Source organism: Diabrotica virgifera, chromosome 8 (assembly GCF_917563875.1).
Source record: "Diabrotica virgifera virgifera chromosome 8, PGI_DIABVI_V3a".
NCBI lineage: Eukaryota > Metazoa > Arthropoda > Insecta > Coleoptera > Chrysomelidae > Diabrotica > Diabrotica virgifera.
This window is the reverse complement of record NC_065450.1, coordinates 60,163,165-60,185,913: the sequence shown is the minus strand read 5'-3', so window position 1 is coordinate 60,185,913 and position 22,749 is coordinate 60,163,165. Positions and strand designations below refer to the sequence as shown.

The following is a 22,749-nucleotide window of genomic DNA, read 5'->3' as shown; positions in this document are numbered from 1 at the left end:
AAAATTGATTGCATCCCACCAAAAAAATTTAAAATGAAAAATGAAGTTTTTATGGTGGGGGCAGGGGGAAGGGGTGGTGGGTTAAAATTACGCTGAATCTTATGTGTTAACCATATAGAACTTAAAAAAATGAAAAAAATTTAATTCTGGTAGTAAGGGAGGGTAACTTTTAATTTATTTATCCCGTCCATAAGCGGAAAGTTTGATGCGCCACTGTCGACCCATGTGCCATTGAAAAGTGACGGCACAGTTTTCAAACGTTTTCTTTTAGGTTCTACTATTTAAGTTATAGGCTCTTATCGTGCCTAAAAGGATTAAGAAATTTCACCTATAACGGCTCTGAGTCTATTTCTTCTTCTTCTTCTTCAGGTGCCATCTCCGCTACGGAGGTTAACAATCATCATAGCTATTTTAATTTTTAGGCAGTAGCTCTAAATAGTTGTTTTGAGCTACATTCAAACCATTCTCTCAGGTTCTTCAGCCATGAAATTCGTCTTCTTCCGATGCTTCGTTTGCCATCTATCTTTCGCATCTATGTATGTCCCGCATCACATGTCCGAGATACTGTAGCTTTCTTCCTTTAATTGTAAGTTCAACTTCCTTCTCTTTACCTATTCTTCTTAGTATTTCATTGTTCGTAACTATATCTACCCAGGAAACCCTCATAATTCTTCTATAGGTCCACATTTCAAACATCCTTACATAGTTATAATTTAAGACCATAAATTTCTGCGCTCACCTTCTACCCCAAAATTGAACAGGTGATTTGTCACCTAGAAATTTGTAAGAGCAGCAGTATATGTATACTTTTCTACCAAAAAATGTATTGCATGAAATTATCTAAGTAGCCACACATTTAAATATTTTTTCAAGAATTTGGGTTAGATTTAAGTGTTTACCTTATATGTTTTTTCATGTGTGTAAAGTAATTTAGTCTTACATTCAATTCCAAACGAAGTGTTTGTGCAAACTGGACTAATTTGATTTACTACTGCATCATAATGTAATTATCAGCACGTGAAATCTGGATCTCATATATGTAATTAAAGTTAAACAGAGATTAAAGTTATCATACGAGAGAGAATAATTAATGGTCCACAGCGGTGCTAAAAATTACTAGAGTTTAATATATGAAAGCAAATAATATATTATATGGTATAACTTATTTATACAGAGCTAAAAAACTTTTATCTACTCTATCTCATATTATGTATAAGTTTTTAGTTTGTGAAAACTGTCATTATAGATAGCAGTGCGTGAAGGGTTTAAAGTGTGCGTGAAGTAACAATGTATTTTAAATGGGATTTACTTTTTCGCACTGTTTTTTGGCACACTTTCATATAATCAAATATCCTTAACTTTCGCGTTGTCATGGTGATGACATGTGAGCAATAAATTACGACAAAAGTTTTGACAGTTTTGTGGTTTGAAAGAAGTTAGAATTTTTAAATGTCAAAGTTCTAAAAATTGTAGAATAGAAATGAATTCCAGTGACGAAGAGTTACAGTTTATTTATTTGTTTATCTTAGATAAAATATTGTATGAAACTGTGCGTGAGGTACTTTTTGCGTACTTACGCTATGTATACCACTCGCTCCGCTGTCGCTCGTGCTCTAAACATCGCGTGCGTTCGCAAAAAGCATACTTCACTGTTTCATAAATAACTATTATTTTGTTTCTACACTAGCTTCCATTTAATTTTAATTTTTTGTTTAATTTTGATTTTTAATTAAAAAAAATTAAATGTGGGCAGGACACGTTGCTAGAATGAGAGATGATATGTGGACCAAAAAAAAAATCTGCCCCTAATAATTCGCACCCCAAATAAAATTTATCATTAGCGCTTTACCATTTACTTTAAATACTTATTGTTTATATGATCTGTAAGTTTGACCGGTTCGAAGTTCTTATTTTTGAAAAAATTTAAAAGTTTTTTTATGTTTGAAAAATGCCTTTTCACTTAAAAGGTATTAGTGATACGAAAAATCTCAAAGAGTAAAGAAATGTAGGTCTTGCTTTTATAAATATTTTGGCTTTATTTTGGTTTTCTGTCAGACAAAAATTGGTTAAGACATGGCTGTTTAAAATTTGCATATACTCGTGATTAGTGACTGGTTCAAGCCCTTCAACTAGAACCCTTTTAAAAATAAGCACTTTGAAGCGGTGAAACTTGTAGGTCGTATAAAGAAGTTGAGTAATTTGTAAGGCGATAATGATTAGTTTCATTTGGGATGCTAAATAGGGGGAGATTTTCACAATTTTTTACCAAAAAATGTGATTAATTGTATTTTGAGCGTAACTGGCTTAGTTTTGATGCTAGAAACGTTTGTAAAAAATAAAGCTTCTTTTAAACACTTTGAAAAAGTTCTAATGAGTTTCCCTGAACAGTATTTCATTTTTTGGTTATTTCACGTTGAAATATTCGATTTGGAATTCGACCAATAAGAAAAACTTTTCATGAGCTACAAGTTTTCTGTTATTGAGTCGATAGACTTCATTTTTGTTTACTTTTTTTTATAAGCTAGATACATTTTTGCTAACAATATTCTTTTCGATCGAATACTTACTCTTTGAACTGACCAGACGAATGGAGAAGCAGTATACTGGTACCTGTTTACAAAAACAAGGGAGATATACAACAATGTACAAACTACAGGGCTATAAAACTGCTTAGCCACACCATGAAAATATGGGAAAGAGTAATTGATAGACGGATACGTGAAGAAACCGAAATATCCGAGAATCAATTTGGCTTTATGCAGGGTAGATCAACAACAGATGCAATTTTCATTATAAGGCAGTTGATGGAAAAATACAGGAGTAAAGAAACAAACGCTCATATGGTATTCATTGATCTTGAGAAAGCATATGATAGAGTTCCTCGAGAGATTCTGTGGTGGGCACTCAATAAGAAAGGAGTCCCTGGTGAATATGTAAAGATTGTGAGGGATATGTATGAGGGAGTAACGACTAGTGTTAGGACAGGTGTGGGAGAGACTGATAAATTTCATGTGAAAGTAGGATTGCATCAAGGTTCTGTGCTTAGTCCGTATTTATTCTCATTAGTTTTGGACCAGATAACAGCGAAAATACAGGGTAACATTCCATGGTGCTTAATGTATGCTGATGATGTCGTGTTAGTAGGAAATAGTGAAAGAGACTTAGAACAAAAACTGGAACAGTGGAGACAAGCTCTGGAGGAAAAAGGTTTAAAACTTAGTAGGACAAAAACAGAGTATTTGGAATGTTCATTTAAAGATGGAGCTACTACAAATAAAATGGTATCTTTGGATGGTGAAATGATTGTAAAAAGCAATAGTTTTAAGTACCTAGGATCGGTATTACAGAGTAATGGAGAAATAGATGGAGATGCATGCAGTAGAATTAGGGCTGGATGGATGAAGTGGAAAGAAGCGAGTGGTGTGTTGTGTGACAGAAAAATTCCAATGAAGCTGAAGGGAAAATTCTATAAAACAGCCATAAGACCAGCTATGATGTACGGAACTGAATGTTGGGCAGCGAAAAAGAAAGAGGAACAGCGAATGCATGTGGCGGAAATGAGAATGCTTAGATGGATGAGTGGAGTGACAAAGAAGGATAAAATTAGAAATGAGTATATTAGGGGAAGTCTAGGTGTGGCACCAATTGATGCCAAAATGAGAGAGCATAGGTTAAGATGGTTTGGTCATGTTCAACGTCGAGACGTTAACCACCCAATACGAAGAATAGCTGAAGTGCAGATTCCTGGAAGGAGTAGGAGAGGAAGACCAAAGAAGAGCTGGGGGGAGACGATAAGGCAGGACATGTTGGTAAAGGGGATTAACATTGATATGGCCCAAGATAGAATTGTGTGGAGAAATGCAATTAGGGAAGCCGACCCCGCATAGGGATAAGGCAAAGAGAATGATGACTTACTCTTTGAACTATTTGCGAAAAATCGCCTGAAAAAGTGTTTTTTTTTTTGTTGAACAATAAACATTTTTTATATAACTCGAAAAGTTTTAAGTTGACCACTTCGGTGGTGACACTGAAAATTACACGGTATCGCCATATTTTACGTTGATTTACTGGGCTGCAACACATGTATAGGTATTTGTTACACATGTCGCATTTAGTCATTTTTTAAAGGGGGCCTTATTTCCAATTCTGCGGGGGGTCCGACGAAGTTTGTTACGCCACTGTCCCATATAATATTTTTTACGCTATTATTAACATTATAAAAAATTTATTTTATTTTTTATGATTAATAAATGTATTAAATAAATAAATGAATATGAATTAGGACAGAAGGTATATATTGTAAAAGTATATACATTAGAAAATAAAAACGAATTGTAAAGGAACGGAAAAAATATTACACTTTATATTAAATAAGCTTCATGAATACAAGTTTATTCTCAGTGTATGTGAATTGTCGCATTTTATAATGGTAAACATTAATCAGTGAGGCGCACATCTGATTGGCAGTGAACATGTGTTTATTATTATTAAGCTGTTAATTTTTTGTATAACATACTGTGTTAAATACTTTCATTGATATTTTGCTAATGAGTCGTATAAGGTAACATACTTACAAAAAAAAGTAAGTAGAAGTTTTCAATGCTAAAGTGACTTTGACACAATTCTGTGCCGTATAAAGAATAATAATTTATTATTTGCGATTTTGTTAACTACTGTTTTTAATGTAACAAGATGAACGTCCGAGGTACGTTTTAAACCAAAAGCTATATTACATTACATACAATACAAATGTTTAATAGAAGAAGAATATTTATTAGGTTTTGTATCTTCCTCTTCAGTTACAAGACCGTTATCGATCGTTGGGTAGGTATCATATTAGCTACCATTTTTGCATTTTTTCAGTACCATGGAATTTGGCAATTTTAAGCGCTCGACTGTAATTCGGTAAGGTTATTTCATGAATAAAACTGTATTTATTAATAATTTTAACTAATATTTGATATCTTCGTCTGAATAGTCGCTAAACCAGCTCATGCTGTTCACTTTGACGAGCTCTCGTGTCTATTGCCAGGCAACAAGTTTTCAAAAACCTGTTGCATTATTTTCAATTTATTCTCACTCTCTTGTGATATTATTGTTGAAAATTTTTTGACTGAATGTAAAATGCTGCTTAAAATACAATTTTAACGTTTATTTTTGTTACAGCATCTATTTTGATTGTCATGTTTGAAAACATATTATATTGTGAACTATTAAATGTATATAAATACATTTAAACTATTATTAGATCTAACCAAAACATTAGTAAGAGCATTTTTAAAATTTTTTGGTTCTATCAGTGGACATTGACACAGTTTCCTAATTATATTGTTTTTAAGAAAGCAATTATCCGGAAGTGTGTTAATGTAGTAAAATGAACTAAAAAGATAAACATTTGAAGGAATTAAGTGAAACATCAGTGAATAATCATTCAAACAGGAAAAAATGTCAAAATTCATTATGCTTAATTTGAGATATTATCAGACCTACTTATACAGGGTTTAACAAAAAGGCAGGTCATAAATAATTAAATCACATATTCTGGGACCAAAAATAGTTCGATTGAACCTACCTTACCTTAGTACAAATGTGCACACAAAAAAAGGTTAAAACCTTTTGAAGTTACAAAATGAAAATGGAATTTTTTCCAATATATTGAAAATATTGGAGATTTTTTATTGAAAATGGGCATGTGGCATTCTTATGCCACATGCCCAGGAAAAAAACATCAGGAACAAAAATAACAGTCAAATTAGTGCACCCCAAATTTTATGGCGGTTCCTTAAACCTCCCACATATTTTTGTACGTTTCAATTTAATGATTGTTGTGGTACCATTATTTAAATACAATGTTCTTAAAACTTTTTTTGTAAGCCAGTTTTGATCGAGATTCGGCTTCTTTTTTAATATGTTAACATACAAATTTTATGGCGGTTTTGTTACCTTACACCCCTCAAGTGTTTGTATACGTTTCAATTAAATTATGATTGTGGTACCATTAGTTAAACACAATGTTTTTAAAACTTTTTTGCCTCTTAGTATTTTTTCGATAAGTCAGTTTTTATCGAGATATGGCTTCTTTTTGAATATTTTTCAAAATATACCTAAAAAATCAAAATTATAAATAAAGGGCCTAGCCGGGTAAGATGATGAAAAGTGCCCCCAACTCGATTCGAATTCCATATAGGTCGCCGTTTAGCATATATAGTGAAACTAACTTTCTGAAATTTTTAGCCCCCTAGGTGGTCATGTGACCCACCTAGAGCCTAATTAGGGTTTTTATGTTTTTATGTTTTATCTCAGCCGCATCGAGAACTAGCGAAAAACTTTAAATAAAAAAGTTGTAAGCTTTAAAAAATTCCGACCGAAAATTTTTTTTTTAATATTTGGCGGGAAATTTAAATTTTAGAACGATTTTAAGATTTTAAATGAGTATAAAAAAATAACTAAGAGATTCGTTTTCACGAAAAAAATATATAACGTGTATTTTTACATAATGTTTCACCCTGAATTTTTTCAAATTTTTGATATTGATGAAACGAACCTTTAAAAATAAAAAACCGCATTTTTTCGGTTTTTTTCGTTTTTGATACGATTTTATACATGTTTTTCAAAAAAGGTAATACCGTCACTGGAGTAGGTAAAAAACTGAAAAATAATTGGGGATGGCTTAATAAAATTTTTTTCATCCAAAAATCCATTTTCAAGATACAGGGCGTTGAAGAAAACAAAATTTGACACATTTTTTGCGATTTTGCCGTAACTACTGGCAACATTGTAATAAAACTTGGCGGGTTTCAAGAGGTAGTTATTGTGAATGTTTTGACATACAATTAAGGATTTGATATTCATCATTGGCGCGCTTAGGGATAATGGTCTGAACTTTTCAAAGAAAAAAAGATAGTACGCCACTGACATATTTCAAATTAACAATCATTGTTGAATTCCTCGTTCAATTTGCGATAAAAAAAACTATCTTCTCATCCAAAACGCATCCAAAGTATTCGAATTAGTTTTTATAATGGATGTATGAGTTTATGTAGATGTAGAAACTACTAATATAATAGTATTTTATTTCATAGAAGTTCTAATACTTTGTAAGGGTTAAGATGTTTTATTTTTTGAATAAAAATGGCGCGTCGTATGAAAAAATAGGAGGATAGATTTTTTGTCACAATTTGAACGAGGAATTCAAAAACGATTGTTAATTTGAAACATGTCAGTGGCGTACGATATTTTTTCTTTAAAAATTTCAGACCATTACCACTATGCGCGCCAATGATCAATATAAAATTCTTAATTGTATGTCAAAAAATGCACGACAACTACCTCTTAAAAATCGCCAAATTTTATTACAATGTTGCCAGTAGTTTCGGCAAAATCGTATAAAATGTGTAAAATTTTGTTTTCTTCAACGCCCTGTATCTTGAAAATGGATGGCATTACAAAAAATTTTCATTAAGCAAACCCCAATTATTTTTCAGTTTTTTACCTATTCTAGTGACGGTGTTACCTTTTTTGAAAAATATGTATAAAATTGTATCAAAACCGAAAAAAAAAACGAAAAAATGCGGTTTTTTATTTATAAAGGTGCGTTTCACCAATTTTAAAAATTTGAAAAAATCCTGGGTAAAATATTATGCAAAAATACACGTTATATATTTTTTTCGTGAAAATGAATGTCTTTATTTTTTTATACTGTTATTTTTTTATACTCATTTAAAATTTTAAAATCGTTCTAAAATTTAAATTTCCCGCCAACAATTTAAAATTTTTTTTTTCGGACAGATCTTTTTAAAGCTTACAACTTTTTTATTTAAAGTTTTTCGCTAGTTCTCGATGCGGCTGAGGTAAAAAAATAAAAACCCTAATTAGCCCCCTAGGTGGTCACATATGACCACCTAGGGGGCTAAAAATTTCAGAAAGTTAGTTTCACTATATATGCTAAACAGTGACCTATATGGAATTCGAATCAAGTTGAGGGCACTTTTCATCATCTTAACCGCCTAGGTAGGCCCTTTGATCGTTTTCGAGTTATAAGCAATTTAAAATGAAAAAAAGAAACGAAAAATGGCGATTTTCTAGGCTTAATAACTCGGTTAAAAGTTATTATCATGTAAGTCAGAAAGTGACTAAATCAAAGTTTACAGCCCCCCTACAAGATCCTGAAGAAATTTCTGTCATTATTTTATTACTAAGCTGTTATTTTTACGTAATAATAATGAGCGCCATGCAGGTACTAGGTGGCCGTCAATTGTGAGTGCGAAAGAGATGCCATTACGACAGTCCAATTGTGCATCTTACTCGCACTCACATTTACAGCCGCGTCAATACGATCTTACCGCTCATTATTATTACTTAAAAATAATAGCTTAGTTATAAAATAATGACAAAATATTGTTCAGGATCTTGTAGCATGGGCATTAAACTTTGATTTAGTCACTTTCTGACATTCATAATAATAACTTTTAAGCGATTTATTAAGCCTTCAAAATCGCCATTTTTCGTTTTTTTTCAATTTTAAATTGCTTATAACTCGAAAACGATCAGCTTTAGAGAAAAACTATGAGAGATCTTTTTTGTCCAGAATGGTCCAAAAAATCTAAAAAAAAATCCGGGCCAAAAATATTGGTTTTTTCAGTTTGAACAAAAAAAAATTGTTCAAAAAAATTTGGACCACTTTTTGCGTGGGCAACTTCTGCTAGTCTTCCTCGAACATTCAATGTGTCTTTGTTTATTTCTAGTGAATCTTTATTGTGATTGTACTAAAAGTATAATGCATGGGACTATTTAAAAAGAGAAATAACAAATAAAAAGAAAAAATTCAAAACTACAATAAAGTTGAAGCTTCCTGTAAAAACTAGATGGAGTTCAATCCTTAATTGTATAAATAACATTATTGCGCCTAAAAATACTTTACCGATGCTTACGGTCATAGATGGGAAAAGTTTAAAATTTGCACGGAATTTTAAACAGAACTGTTGAAATATTTTGGATGAATTTGCAAAAAGTAGCAGTTGTGCTAACACCAATTGTGAAGTGGATTAGGATTAGACTTTATTGGAAGGCAATATGTTTGAAATATCCCAGGTTTTCGAGACATTTAAGCTCGACAACCTGGGATAATTTAAACGAATGCTTATCTAAATTAGAAAAAAGGAAAAATGGCAGTGAAACTTGTGCACTATGATGCAACTTACTTGATTCTTCTTTAAAAGGCAAAGCCTCACTGGTGAAGAGCATATTATATTAGCTATGCAGTGTATAGACAAGATATTAACCAAGCATCCCAAATTTATTGACAAAACAGAAAACATTTTTACAGAACTAACAAAGTTCTGTGCAAAATCAGACCTTTGGTCAATGGATTTTATTTGGCTTTCAGCACGATCAGTAGATTGTATAAGCTGGTGACAAGGAATGCGCACCAAAACTTCTTTAAAAGATTTGGCATTTACAATACTGGGGTTACCAGCTTTCTACGCTGACACAGAGCGTAGTTATAACTCATACTTTTTCATCCATAATAAAAGAAGAAATATACTGACTATAGATAGAGCAGGGAAGTTAATGTATAATAGAGTCTTTCTATAACTCATGTGTTGGAACCAGTTCAAGACTCTAGATCCATATCAGAAAAAGAAAGATTAAGCGAGACGAAGAGAGACTCTTCGTTATATTCTCTTCATAATACAGAGTCCAGCAACAGATTTTTTTCTGTAGTAAAAGCATAACAATAAGTAAAGCTAACTAATGATTTGTATAATTTATAATAATAATTTTAATAAAAATGCAATCTTCGATAAGTTTCCGAAAGTTTCCAATATTCCCGGAAAGTTTCCAGAAACTTTCCGGCATTCGAATCTTCCTGGAAATTTTAAATCACTACCTACGGCCTATGCCTATCTAAATTAAGATTTCCTTTGGTGATTCCATATTTTCCTTTTAGGTTGTATCTTTATGTGTCTTGTGCTAAATTTTGTTATTTTATAAAACATTTTACTATACCTTCTTTCAAATGCAGTTATAAACATATGAATTACAGTAAAATTTCTGCAAATTTTCTAATTATAGTACCTAGATTTTTGTAACTGAAACACAATAAAATTCTTCAATGAGCGTAAAATGTACTGTGTGTACAAACAATGGTGGAAATACATTAACACAGATTATATGCGACTCTGAAAGAAAATCATACTCAAACCTTGTAATCTACACGAAGGTCATGAGAATCACAACATTCCAATTTTATATATTTCTTTCCTTTAATCAGTATAATAATTGTATAAGACAATGGGTGGAATGCATAAAACGTAGTACCTGCTAATGCTTCAAGTCAAGTATGTACTACAGTTTTGAAGATTTTACTACACTTACAAAGCATTATTACACTTACAAATGCTTTGTAAGTGTTTTACTACACTTACAAAGCATTTAATGGTTTGCAAGTGTAGTAAAATCTTCAAAAATGTAGTACATACATACTTCAAGCATTATAGTCCGTTCTTTAACGGTAAAATATTGCAAAACCTCTAAATTTTAAAGAACCGCTTGGATTGACATGAAATTTGGCATACAGATAGCTAACAGTCAAAGAAAAAAAGTGATATTGTGCCGATATGTGCTTTTGCCCTGGGGGTGGTTTTCACCCCATCTTGGTGGTGAAAAAATATTCGTCCAAAGAAAGTCATGAAATGGATAAACTGGCTAATTTTAAGTAACTTTTGTTCTATAGATTTTTTTCACTAAGTCGATACTTTTCGAGTTATTTGGCAGTGAATATGTTCATTTTTCCAACAAAATAACCACGCTTTCAGACGGTTTTTCGCAAATAACTCAAATAGTACGTATTTTGTCGAAAAAACATTCTGAGCAAAAATATATCCTGTAAAAAATTTTAAAAAATGGTATATATATCACGTCTCTACACCTAGTAGAAGCAGAGTTATAGCTAATGAAAAATAGGTTCATATTCGTCAAATTCCAAATGGAATACTTTAACGTGAAATAACCACAAATGAAGCACATTTCGGGGAAAACTCATTACAACTTATTTAAAGTGTTTAAAAAGCTTCATTTTTGTTTTAAAAAAAAATTTCTAGCATCAAAATTAAACAAGTTACGCTCAAAATAAAGTTAGTCCCTTTTGGTTTTGGTAAAAAAATCGAGAAAATCACCCCCTAATTAGTATCTTAAAGGAACTTAATCGTTACGACTTCACAAGTTTCTTGACTTGTGTATATATTGTTTATATGATCTGTAAGTTTCATCGGTTCAAAGTCCTTATTATTGAAAGGGCTGTAGTTAAAATGGGTTGAACAAGTCACTGATCACGAATGTATGCAAATTTAGAAACATCAAATCTTAATCAATTTTTGTCTAACAAAAAAACTAAAAAATACATGATATTCAGAAAAGCAAATTTGACTTTTTTTGTTTTTCGAGATTTTTGGTATCTCTAACAATTTTTAAGTTATTTTGAAAAAAAGCATATTTTTGAAAATTTAAATTTTTAAAAATTTGATTTTGAAACCAAATTTTTTCAAAAATAAGCACTTTGAATCGATGAAACTTACAGATCATATAAACACAACATAAGTAAAATAATTTGTGGAGCGGTAACGATTAATTTAATTTAAGTTGCTAATTAGGGGGTGGTCTTCCCGATTTTTTTTGCAAAAACAAAAGGGACCAACTTTATTTTGAGCGTAACTTGCTTAAATTTAATGCTATAGACTTTTTGTAAAAAGGGAAATAAAGCTTTTTTTAAAAACTTTAAAAAAGTTATAATAGGTTTTCCCCAAAAAGTGCTTAATTTTTTGGATATTTCATGTCCAATTATTCTATTTGAAATTTGGTAAATATGAATCTATTTTTCATTGGCTATAACTCTGGTTGTACGAGATCCAGAGATCTAACACGTACACCATTTTTTTACTTTTTTATAGGCTATATTTTTGCTGAGAACGTTTTTTCGACAAAATACTTATTTTTTGAGTTATTTGCCAAAAACCGTCTAAAAATGTGGTTATTTTGTTGAAAAATGAACATATTTACTTGCAAATAACTCGAAAAGTGTTGACTTGGCGAAAAAGCTCTATAGAACAAAAGTTACTTAGAATTAGTTAGTTTACCTAGTTCCGGACTTATTTTGGACATATATTTTTTCACCCCCAAGAGGGGGTGAAAGTCACCCCCAGGGCAAAAGCACACATCGGCACAATATCACTTTTTTTCTTTGACATGTAAGCTATACGTATGCCAAATTTCATGTCAATCCAAGCGGTTCTTTAAAATTTAGAGCAAAAACCGTGAAAGAATGGACTATTAGCAGGTATTACGTTTTATGCATTCCACCCAATGTCTAGTAAAAAATGTGAATATATCTGGTTTGTTGGACCATGAAAAGAGTAAAGGAGTACTAAAAACAATATCAATTTGTTTACTACCGTTTTTATTTTTAGGATGAGGGACTTTATTTAGATCTATTACACCATTTTTAAGCTAGATTCTATATTATTAAGTTTCCGACAGTGCAAAAGTATGGCGGGTACTACTTTAAATAGTACGTTAGTTGTACTTGTTGAAATATGTTTTTTTTTTATTTTTTATTATTGATAACAAAACTTCAAACTTGTCTCTTGCAACAATTCTAATAATATGAATAAAAAAGCCACTGCTAGATAATTATAAATTATAATCAATAAATATAATAATTATATTACTCGGATAAGGTAATATGAATAAAATTCATATTCATATTACATGTTTGCTTTTGATGTGTTAATAACCATTCTTCCTTAATTTTCTCAAAAAAAAATTGTTAAAATTATACCTCTATAACAGAGGTTCCCAACCAATGTGCCGCGGCACACTGGTGCGCCCTGAAGTCCCCGTAGGTGTGCCGCGAAATTTCATTATACTCACTATCGTTATAGAGATTATTTACCCAAGTTGCCGTGGCTGAACCAGTTTTTAAGTTAGTGTGCCTCCATAAGCGTAACCAGGGGTGATTTTGGGGGTTGTAACCCCCTCCCCCCGAGACCTTCAAAAGGTTGTAACCCCCCTTAGGATCATCCTGGTTACACCTCTGTGTGCCTCAAGCTAAAAAAGGTTGGAAACCACTGCTCTATAACCAAATTTTACATTGACAATATCAAGTCATAAATTTTATACGAACATGTCTTGTTTTTACGTAATTTAGTATACAGTGAGTAACAGTGAGCTGATTTTTCGTCTCCGTAAAACCTCTCAAAATCTCCGAATAATAGTAAACGAGACCATGCAAAAGGAAAGGTTAAAGTAGTCAATATCACCAAGTAACTTTGAAAGAGTGGAGAGTTTTAAATACCTCGGAGCATCAATCACTGAATCACTGCAGATAACGATATCACGGAAGAAATTAAAGGGAGAATTCAGGCAGAAAACAGATGTATGTATAGCCTCCACAATACTATTAAATCTAAGAGCCTACACGAGCATCAAAGTTCAGAATATATAAAACAGTGATTAGACCGGAGCTCATGTATGGATGTGAGACGTGGAGTCTGACTAAAGACCAAAGCAATTGAAAAAAAATTTAGATGTTTTGAGAGAAAAATCCTCAGAAGAATCTTTGGTCCTTATCACGACCCTAATAGCAACCAATACCGAATGAGAACAAATGTTGAGGTCAAGCAGATATATAGGGCGAGTGACATAGTCCAAGAAATTAAATCTCAGCGTCTAAGATGGGCTGGCCATGTCCATAGGCTCCCTAATAACCGCCTTACCAACTGATCTGGGAGGAAGCTCCCACAGGAAAAAGGCCCTTAGTTAGAACGCCCACGAATGCGATAGAGAGACAATATATGGTCAAATCTAAGAACAATGGGGCTACCCACTGACCCAAATATCATGGACGACCATGATGGAAGCGAGTTGTGCAGTCAGCCAAGACTCAACCCGGGTTGTAGTGCTACCAGAAGAAGAAGAAGAAGAAGAAGAATATCACCAAGAATGATTACCTTAAGCTTAGAAATAAAAGATTAAATACACAATTACACAGATAAGAACAATATGGACGAGTTCTTAAATCAATTACAAAACACGCTATATATGTACAATTAAAGAAATAGATCAAAGAGTATTCATAACACGAAACTGGACCTTTAAGATACGAAATGGTATAAATACATGTCAGGGATCGATGGGAGAAAACGGAGAAATGAAAAGAAATAAAAACGGAGATAGGATCATCTAATTCTGTATTGCCAATAATATGAAAATAGGAAATAGAAAAAAGCATCATAGATTGGCTAACATATTCGTAATACCTAGAAACAAAGACGAAGTAAAAGTAATAAATAAATCAGAAATAAACACAACATAGACTAGTAAAAAAGAGGGCTAACTAGGTGGCAGGCGTCCATGTTTGGGGGGCACCAAAATGAGCTTTTTTCTGCTGGTGTTATACAAAATACTAATTTTTAAAAAACCGAAGGGCGGCACCTTATACCCTAGTACCGGGACTAAGTTTCTTACTCTCCAATTTGTTTAAAATGCTTCATTTGTTGATGGGAGATGAAAAAAGCGAAAATTTACAGTGTTTGGCCTAAATAATATGTTAATAACTAATCCAAAAAATATATAAGATTTTGTTATAGATGTCCATACCACTCAAGAAATCTATCGTGTGCCTGGTCAGTGTCAGCCTGATTTTAACTATTACGATTTAAAAATGGCGTTTGTTGTTAACCATTCGTCCAAATATAATCAGCGTGCGGTCATATAAAGTTCAACCAGCTGAGGGCAGGGTTATGTTAACATTTTTTTTTTCAACCATGAAGTACCCTTGCTCATAGAGTTTACAAAACCTAGAGTACATATCAACAGAAACCTATATAATAAAACTTTGAACAAGCATCATCAAGCAATATTACGAAAACATCCAGAGAAGCTCTCACGTGGTGTCATTCTTCTGCACGACAATAGGGAACTTGACATTTTTTTATTTATTTATTATATTTGTCTACATATAGAAACAACACATACCAAATATCAACCCTAAAATAGCAATATTTTTTACAGTGAACATTTAAAGTTATGAGCGCCAGCTATCCAACACGAAAAGCGCAGCACGCTATGTGACGTCACGCTGCTCGTTCCAGGATAAGAGAACAACGAACTGGCAACACTGGAAGATTGTTTGTATTTAAAATTGACAGTTCATTGATTTAAAAACATTGTGTTTTGAAGGTTAGATTTTGTATAATTTCTTTTTATCTGTGCTTTAATAATATTGATAATAATAATGGAAGCGACTTCCGATCACCTGTTAACCACAAAAATATTAATAGAAAAATGTAACGAATACAAGTTTCCAGTTTTTATAGCATTTGTAGACTACGAAAAAGCTAACGACACTATAGAACACACGGCCGTAAAAAACGCAATGCAAAATTGTAGAATAGACAGCAGATATATTAACTTAATAAACGAAACTAAGAACCAAGCTACAGGTAGATACTACCTAAATGAAAATGAATACACGAACCTTGTATCATTAAACAGGGGAGTCAAACACGGAGACACTCTATCACCCAAACTGTTCACCTTAGTTTTGGAGGACGTGTTTAAAAATCTAACTTGGAAATATAAGGGAATAAACATCCATGCCCGCCACCTCAGTAATCTACGATTAGCGGATGACATAATCCTGATAGCTACTGACCTACAAGAACTGCAAATCATGCTTTCAGAACTACACACAGAATCTTCTAAAATAGGACTGAAAATGAATTTAAACAAAACAAAAGTCATGCACTCCGAAGAAACTGTGACAATAATAAACGACAAATTTATAGAAAAAGTTGAAGAATATTATATACTTAGGACAAAAAATAATACTAAATGGGGAAATTCAAGCTGAAGAAATGAAAAGAAGAAGAAAGTTAGCATGGGCAGCATTCAGCAAACTGAACTATATACTCAGAAATCAGCAAATTCAACTACATCTTAGATCTAAAGTTTTTGATGCATGCAATATTCCGATATTAACATATGGGGCACAAACATGGACAATCACAAAAAAGAATATGAACATATTTAGAGTCACTCAACACGCGATGGAAAGAGCAATGCTTGGCATATCACTTAAGGACAGGAAAACAAACACATGGATAAGACAGAAAACCAAAGTCACCGATGTGGTACAAAAATCATTAAAATTGAAATGGGAATACGCTGGACATGTAGCTAGGAACGATCTAAACAAATGGCACAGAACAATTCTAACCTGAAGACCGAACCAACACAAAAGACCCAAAGGCAGACCTCCTATGAGATGGACAGATGATCTGAAACGAACTGCCTGGAAAAGTTGGCTACAAGTAGCGTACAACAAAAAACAATGGAAAGGAAGACTTAAAGAGGCTTATGTTCAGATGTGGACGTGAATGGCTAGACGAAGAAGAAGAAGAAGAAGAATGGAAGCCAAACAAAAATAATACTACAAATATTGTATCGTTTCCATGTGTTCAAATACCACTTATAAAACTCCCTGAATACTATTTATTCGTGTATATTAAGATCAAAAACGTCGTTTAAAATGGTTAAAGGCATGCAAAAGAAATGAGAACGATATTTCACAGAAGACATGTGAGGATCATTTTAATGTGAGTATAAAAGTCAGACTCTATTTTCATCTACATATCATTATAAGTAAGTACTTATTTTATGTTCACTTCTTTGCTACACAATGCAATAATAATATAATGTAATTACATAATATATCCATAATAATATAATATATTATATTAATGCAATAGGTGTATTTACTGTAATATTACAAAGAACCTTATCTTTTTAAAACTAATTATTTTTAATTCTTTACGATTTTATGATTCCTTATGATTTTATCACATATTATTCATAATGTACCGTTGCAGTGTTGCAATACTTATCGCTTTCGCCCGTTTATAGGGACGACCAACAAACTGTCTGACGTCACAACCGATTCCGCTCGTTAAAAGAATAATTTAAATTCTGCAGTTTTTAATTACTTATATTTATTTCATAATAATAAAATATGAGTTTTTTGTAAACTGGGGTTCTTTTAACAGCATTAAATAACGTTTATCAGTAATATTTCCGGAATATAATTTCTATGCAAGTTCCCTATACTCGGCCTTATGTCGTCAAAATGTCTACAATGAAAGAAATGGAAGATATTAGAGTATCCACCCTATAGTTCGGATTTATCGCTCTGCGATTTTCACATCTTTGGGACCACTGAAAATGGCGTTAAAAGGTAATCGTTTTCAGTTGGACGAAGAAATACAAAATGCAGGAAAAGAATTATTCTTCGAGCCGCAGCCAGAAGAATTCTTTAAATAGAGTACGCATTGGTTGGTGAAACAATGGAATGGAATATGCCTTAAAACTAGTGGTAATTATTAGTAAATATGTTTGCCAACAATTTTTTTCTGGATCAAAGATGCATTTCAATTATTGAACATGCCTTGTATGATTATTTTTTTATATTGAGCTTTCAATAATCTTAGAATAACATGGATCTCACTCAATGTATGTTCATACGTCACTATAAGCAGCAATATATTTTTCTCCACTTCGAAATGAATTCGATGAAATCTATTTAGGACAGCAGTTGCTATTTTTGTGTATAATCGATTAAAAAAGCAATGCAACTCACCTCGTCCTCGCCTACTACTTGATCTTTTAATGACACGTCCATAATTTTTGACAGTACGTTGTTGCTATGTCGTCTCACCTGAACGTAACAACTAATTTAATTTACCTCCGAAATTACGTACCTACAACAACAAACAAACAATACACTACTGAATAAGGTAGAATAATTTCATTAGGTAATGTCAGGCTACAACGAAAATATCAATGACTTCACTGGCCAGTTGAATGCTAGCGGCACGAAATCGTGGAATTTATCAAAAATGTTAAAGTGTGATCACTGCAGAAAAGATTCGCGTGCGTGAAGGTTTTGTTTTGATGCGACGTAACAAATGGCTATATATAATTTGTATTAAGTATATCAAAATAGTCTTATTAAAAATAGTAATAGATACACGGTGAAAAATTCCCGCATAATAGATTTTACACAGTGTGTCTCAGTAAGTTGGAACAATAAAAAAACCTCTAAAATGTATCAATTAACTAACCTAAATGTGTTGTATCATTTTTCCATCCTGTAGTGTAGAAGGTTTTAATTCACGTCTTCTCTCTTCAATCCTGACCCCCCGCAGGGAGTGTAGTGGTCGACGTGATGTCGTGTATTGCCCGTCTCCAAAGATCTCTGTCTTGATCATTTCTTTTAACTCGTGCATAGCTCTTTGCATATTCCTGTAATTTGATCTATCCATCTTGTTGAGGATCTTCCTCGTGGTCTTCGGCCTTCCACCTTGCCTTGTATAATTCACGTCTTACAAACCTTCAAAAGAGAGCATTTCAAAATATTCGAACGAGGATAAACAAAATCTAAATGTTTATTTACTCAGATAAATTGCTTGTTTATATTTGGAGATGGCTCTGCTAGTTGCCTCTAAAAAGTGAGATTGGCTCAACCGGGAGAGAGAGGGTCGAAGGTTAAAATAGCTTGGATCGTCGCGAGGAGAAAGAGAATTGAGATTTCCCATTTTAGATCTTTACGGAGTCGGGTCAAATTCAAGAGTCAGGCTGTACTGGCGAAAACTTTGCCAACCTTTACCGATAAAGTATATCTTAGGCAGTTTTTTATACCTATTTCAAAGTATGGAAATCTGTTACGATGTTTATCCTGTTTCCTTGTTATGACGTCCATTATGTTCATGGATTTCTACTTTGGTCCAGAATCAATCTCGGGATGCAGTTTACCCAGTTATTCCTGATTGCAGAGACCCGCATATATTTCAACGATATAATGGCTAGAGTAAAAGAAAATTCAAAATTCACCGTGTGTTTATTTTATTTTTGATATTCCTGCTAATTATTAAAAAATGCAAGAGCTGAAATGTTCGAAGAATTCGCGCATTATAGACTGTACACAGTGTGTCTCAGTAAGTTGGAACAATATGGAAAACTTTTTTAATTAAAGATCTTCTGAAACTGTTTTCTTGTGGCATTTTTAAGTTAGATATTATTTTACATGAGATGCAATTTGGAATGAAACTTCAAAAGTGTGGAACATGAGAATCACTTCAAATATCTTGGTGCGGAAATAACAAGCTATGGAAATCTCTCAAAAGGGGTCAGAGAACAAACAATGAAAGCAGCTAGAATCTTAAGATGCCTGAAAGAAATCGTATGGAAGGAAAAATATCTAAATACTGAAAGCAAAGTCAAAATATATAATCTCTATCCTACATTTCCTACATTTGATTATCCTACATTTGATTTCTATGGAATGGTCCCAATTTGCATTGACGTTCGTACCAAGGTAGATGTACGCTTTTGCTCTTTCTATTTGTTGACCGTTCACCATTCTGCTAAAGATTAAAAATTACGAAGACGAAGTAGTTTTCAATCCTAATAGTAAATTATTAATATTGAAAATATTAAAAATATTACTAAAAGATTTTTAAATTGAAAACTTATTGGTACACTTTCCTGGTGACACCTCCAAGACTTCTACAATTTGCAAGTCAAATGGATGCTGCAGTGAAGACGAGAGGGAAGGAATTCTACACTATGCCAGTCCAACATTGTTTGATTTGCTTGTCTAGATAATTGCTAAGAAGAAATGCGTTCAATGTGCGTCCCCGTTTAGGATTTTGTCCTCTTCAGGGTGTGTCTTGAATGTATTGTGTGGCAGTAAAAGCAAACAGTCCAAAAAACACACTGGGGCAAGTGTCGTATCCTGGTGTTTTTCCTTGGTTATGCCGGACGGTGGTGTCCAGAAGGCTAAAAGTCAACAGAGAAGAAAGTTTTGATGGATTGTTGTTGGTTCCATAGACATTTACGTGTACTGTCCGTGCTTTGCTCTCGACCAGTCTCCCTAGAAACCATTGTACAACGACAGGCGAACCTGCGTCCCTCGTGGGCGGTCAGGAGGTGGCTTTTGAGCGTAGCGTGGACAGTGAGCGTTCGAGTGGAGAAAATAGTTGCGGCTATTTTCTTGGGACGAACAGGTATAATTGTGCAATGAAGTTGGAAAACCGCAAAAAACCAACTTCTCCCTGTTCGGGGTAGGGAAGAGGATATGTTATAGGTGGGTACGGAAGGCTAACGGAGTAGCCTCAAGGATGTTTTCGTACTCTGCCGGGAGTTCGTCAATGCATGTTTGCATTAGAGCAGACGGTAAATGAATCTTTTTGTGTTTGGGCGTTCGGCAGAGTACGTGGCCGGAAGATGAACAGGAACATTTGAGAGATTCTTGTGTGTCGGAGGGGGGGGCCGTTGATTACTTTGATTGTGAAGTTCCTGTTCAGAGAGTTTATTCTCTCGGTGATTTTGGGGATGTCTCTACACTATGCAATTCACATCCACCGTCTGCAGCTGGTAAAGTTCCAACGGAAAAATGCACCTAGTTACTCTACGGAGTAATACGACTATAACGTATGTCATTTTAGAGTCACATTATATTCCATTTGATGTAACTCAGAGATTGTCAAAAATCTAGTAGTTATTTCTAATAAATATTTATTTATTTTGTATATCAGTTATTTCTTATTATTCCCTCTATATTTACATTTATTTATAAATATATTTAATATTTGACAGCAGTGTAAGATACCTGGGAGAATGATCGAAGATCATTTTCCTGGCGCCCATGATTAGTTAGTTTGATTTATTTTGTTCGTCTTTAGCAATTATTCATCTTCATTCATTTTCAGTACATTATTCTTATTTTATTATTTCACCTTTTAGTCATCATTACTATCTACTTAGAGCTACTGTTCTTCGACAGGCATGCAAACGAGCCGTATCCATCCTTGAGTGTCAAGTTGTTCTCTTGCATCTCTTGCATTGTTATTTTCATTTTTCTCTTTTCCTTTTCTGTTGGAGTATATCTTTCTTTTTACTTTCACTCCAACAGAAGTTTTCTTATACTTGTTATATTGGCGTATTATAGTCGTATTACTCCGTAGAGTAACTAGGTGCATTTTTCCGGTGGAACTTTACCAGCTGCAGACGGGGGATGTGAATTGCATAGTGTAGAATTCCTTCCCTCTCGTCTTCACTGCAGCATCCATTTGACTTGCAAATTGTAGAAGTCTTGGAGGTGTCACCAGGAAAGTGTACCAATAAGTTTTCAATTTAAAAATGTTTTAGTAATATTTTTAATATTTTCAATATTAATAATTTACTATTAGCATTGAAAACTACTTCGTCTTTCAATGCCAGATGGCGCTAGCCACCTACTATCATCACTTCGGTTGCAATGGGTGGGAAAAGCTCTCGATGCGAATCAGTTAAAATATGGAAAACAGTGCCTACGTTCTTTCCGATGAGGCTCCAATAAGAGCCGAAAATCGCGATTCAAGGGACTGGACTGCACTCCGTATTCTAATTGAAAAGTAAGATTGTTTTGCCTTCGAATTGCAACTCAATAAAAATGGTATACATTTTTATTTATTAAAAATTATTTTTAAACTTTTTTCTGTTTCAAAAAGTATATGATACTTTTGTGATTAGTGTATATAACCAAACTATTCAATTCATAAACTGTGAATTCAGCAAAATTTACTACATTCTGTGCTAGAAAAATAACACTAACGAATTGGAACCGTTTTGATCAGCAGACTCGGTCACTGGTAAACTTTGTCCATTGTTGAGGATAGTATTTCCCCGGATAGAATTACTCTTTTTCGACGTCGTAAGTGTTTGCTGTGGGATAAATACACCCGCCGTGTGTTTGGTTCAGTGCCTTTTCAACGTATATACTCTGAAAATTCGAGGGATTTCGAGTCCAGACTGAATTACACGCTCTCGCTGGCAATCTATTCTCTAAAAACAATAAGATTGGAAGTTGTACATCCGAGTAAAGTTTTTCAGAGGAAACTTAATGAGTACGCCTAATTGTCTGCACATAAGAACTGAATTAAAGTTTTTGCGTTTTTAAAAATTGTAAAAATGTATTTGTTGAGAAGAAGTTAATATCTAGAACAATAGGATGAACATGAAGAACATCCTAAAAGAGAGAGAGGTGTAAAATATAGGATCCTGTTAGCAAAATATGAGACTTTTACCTATAATATAGGGATGTCTGAACCCTAATAGTTCAAAAAGCTTTTTCAATGGTACTAACAATTTATTATAGAGAAAAACAAAATTGAGCACAAGAAACTAAAAAATATAGAGAAAACAGGTTGATCCAACAAATGGTTATACAAAGAGAAAACAAAATACTAGGTATAACTACAATAAGTACTTACTAGTGTAATGAGTCCTTCAAAAGTACACTATTTGTCTATTAAACTTCAGTGGCACGCAGATCCTGACCATAGTGGTGGAAGAACGTGGCAACGTTGGTTGAGCTTAGGGTACCAGCAAGAGATGCGAACTTTTAACACTTGTTTACAGAAACGGGTACAAAACCTGCAATTGATTACTTTTACGAGTGGAGCCATATTGATCGGCAACCTCAATAGAGAAGGCACTTGGGAGGAGGATAAGTGGAGTAAAATCCGGACCAACTTTTAAACATAAAATACGAAGGAGAGAAGAAGTAAAAAAATGTCAACTGTGAAAATTATTCTAATTATCAAAATAATCTCCTTCAGTTACAACGATCACCGATACAACTATTCCAATGCT

At 33.3% G+C, this 22,749-nt stretch overlaps 1 protein-coding gene across 1 annotated transcript in view; it reads right to left on the bottom strand.

Moving 5' to 3' along the window:
* LOC126890389 (uncharacterized) overlaps nt 1-17,974 on the bottom strand; it is a 161,235-nt gene extending 143,261 nt beyond the window's left edge. The window contains exon 1 of the mRNA XM_050659284.1: nt 17,693-17,974. Coding sequence (XP_050515241.1) covers nt 17,693-17,734 — 42 coding nt within the window. The 5' untranslated portion in view covers nt 17,735-17,974. The remainder of the gene's footprint in view (nt 1-17,692) is intronic.
* Nucleotides 17,975-22,749: the final 4,775 nt, after the last annotated feature.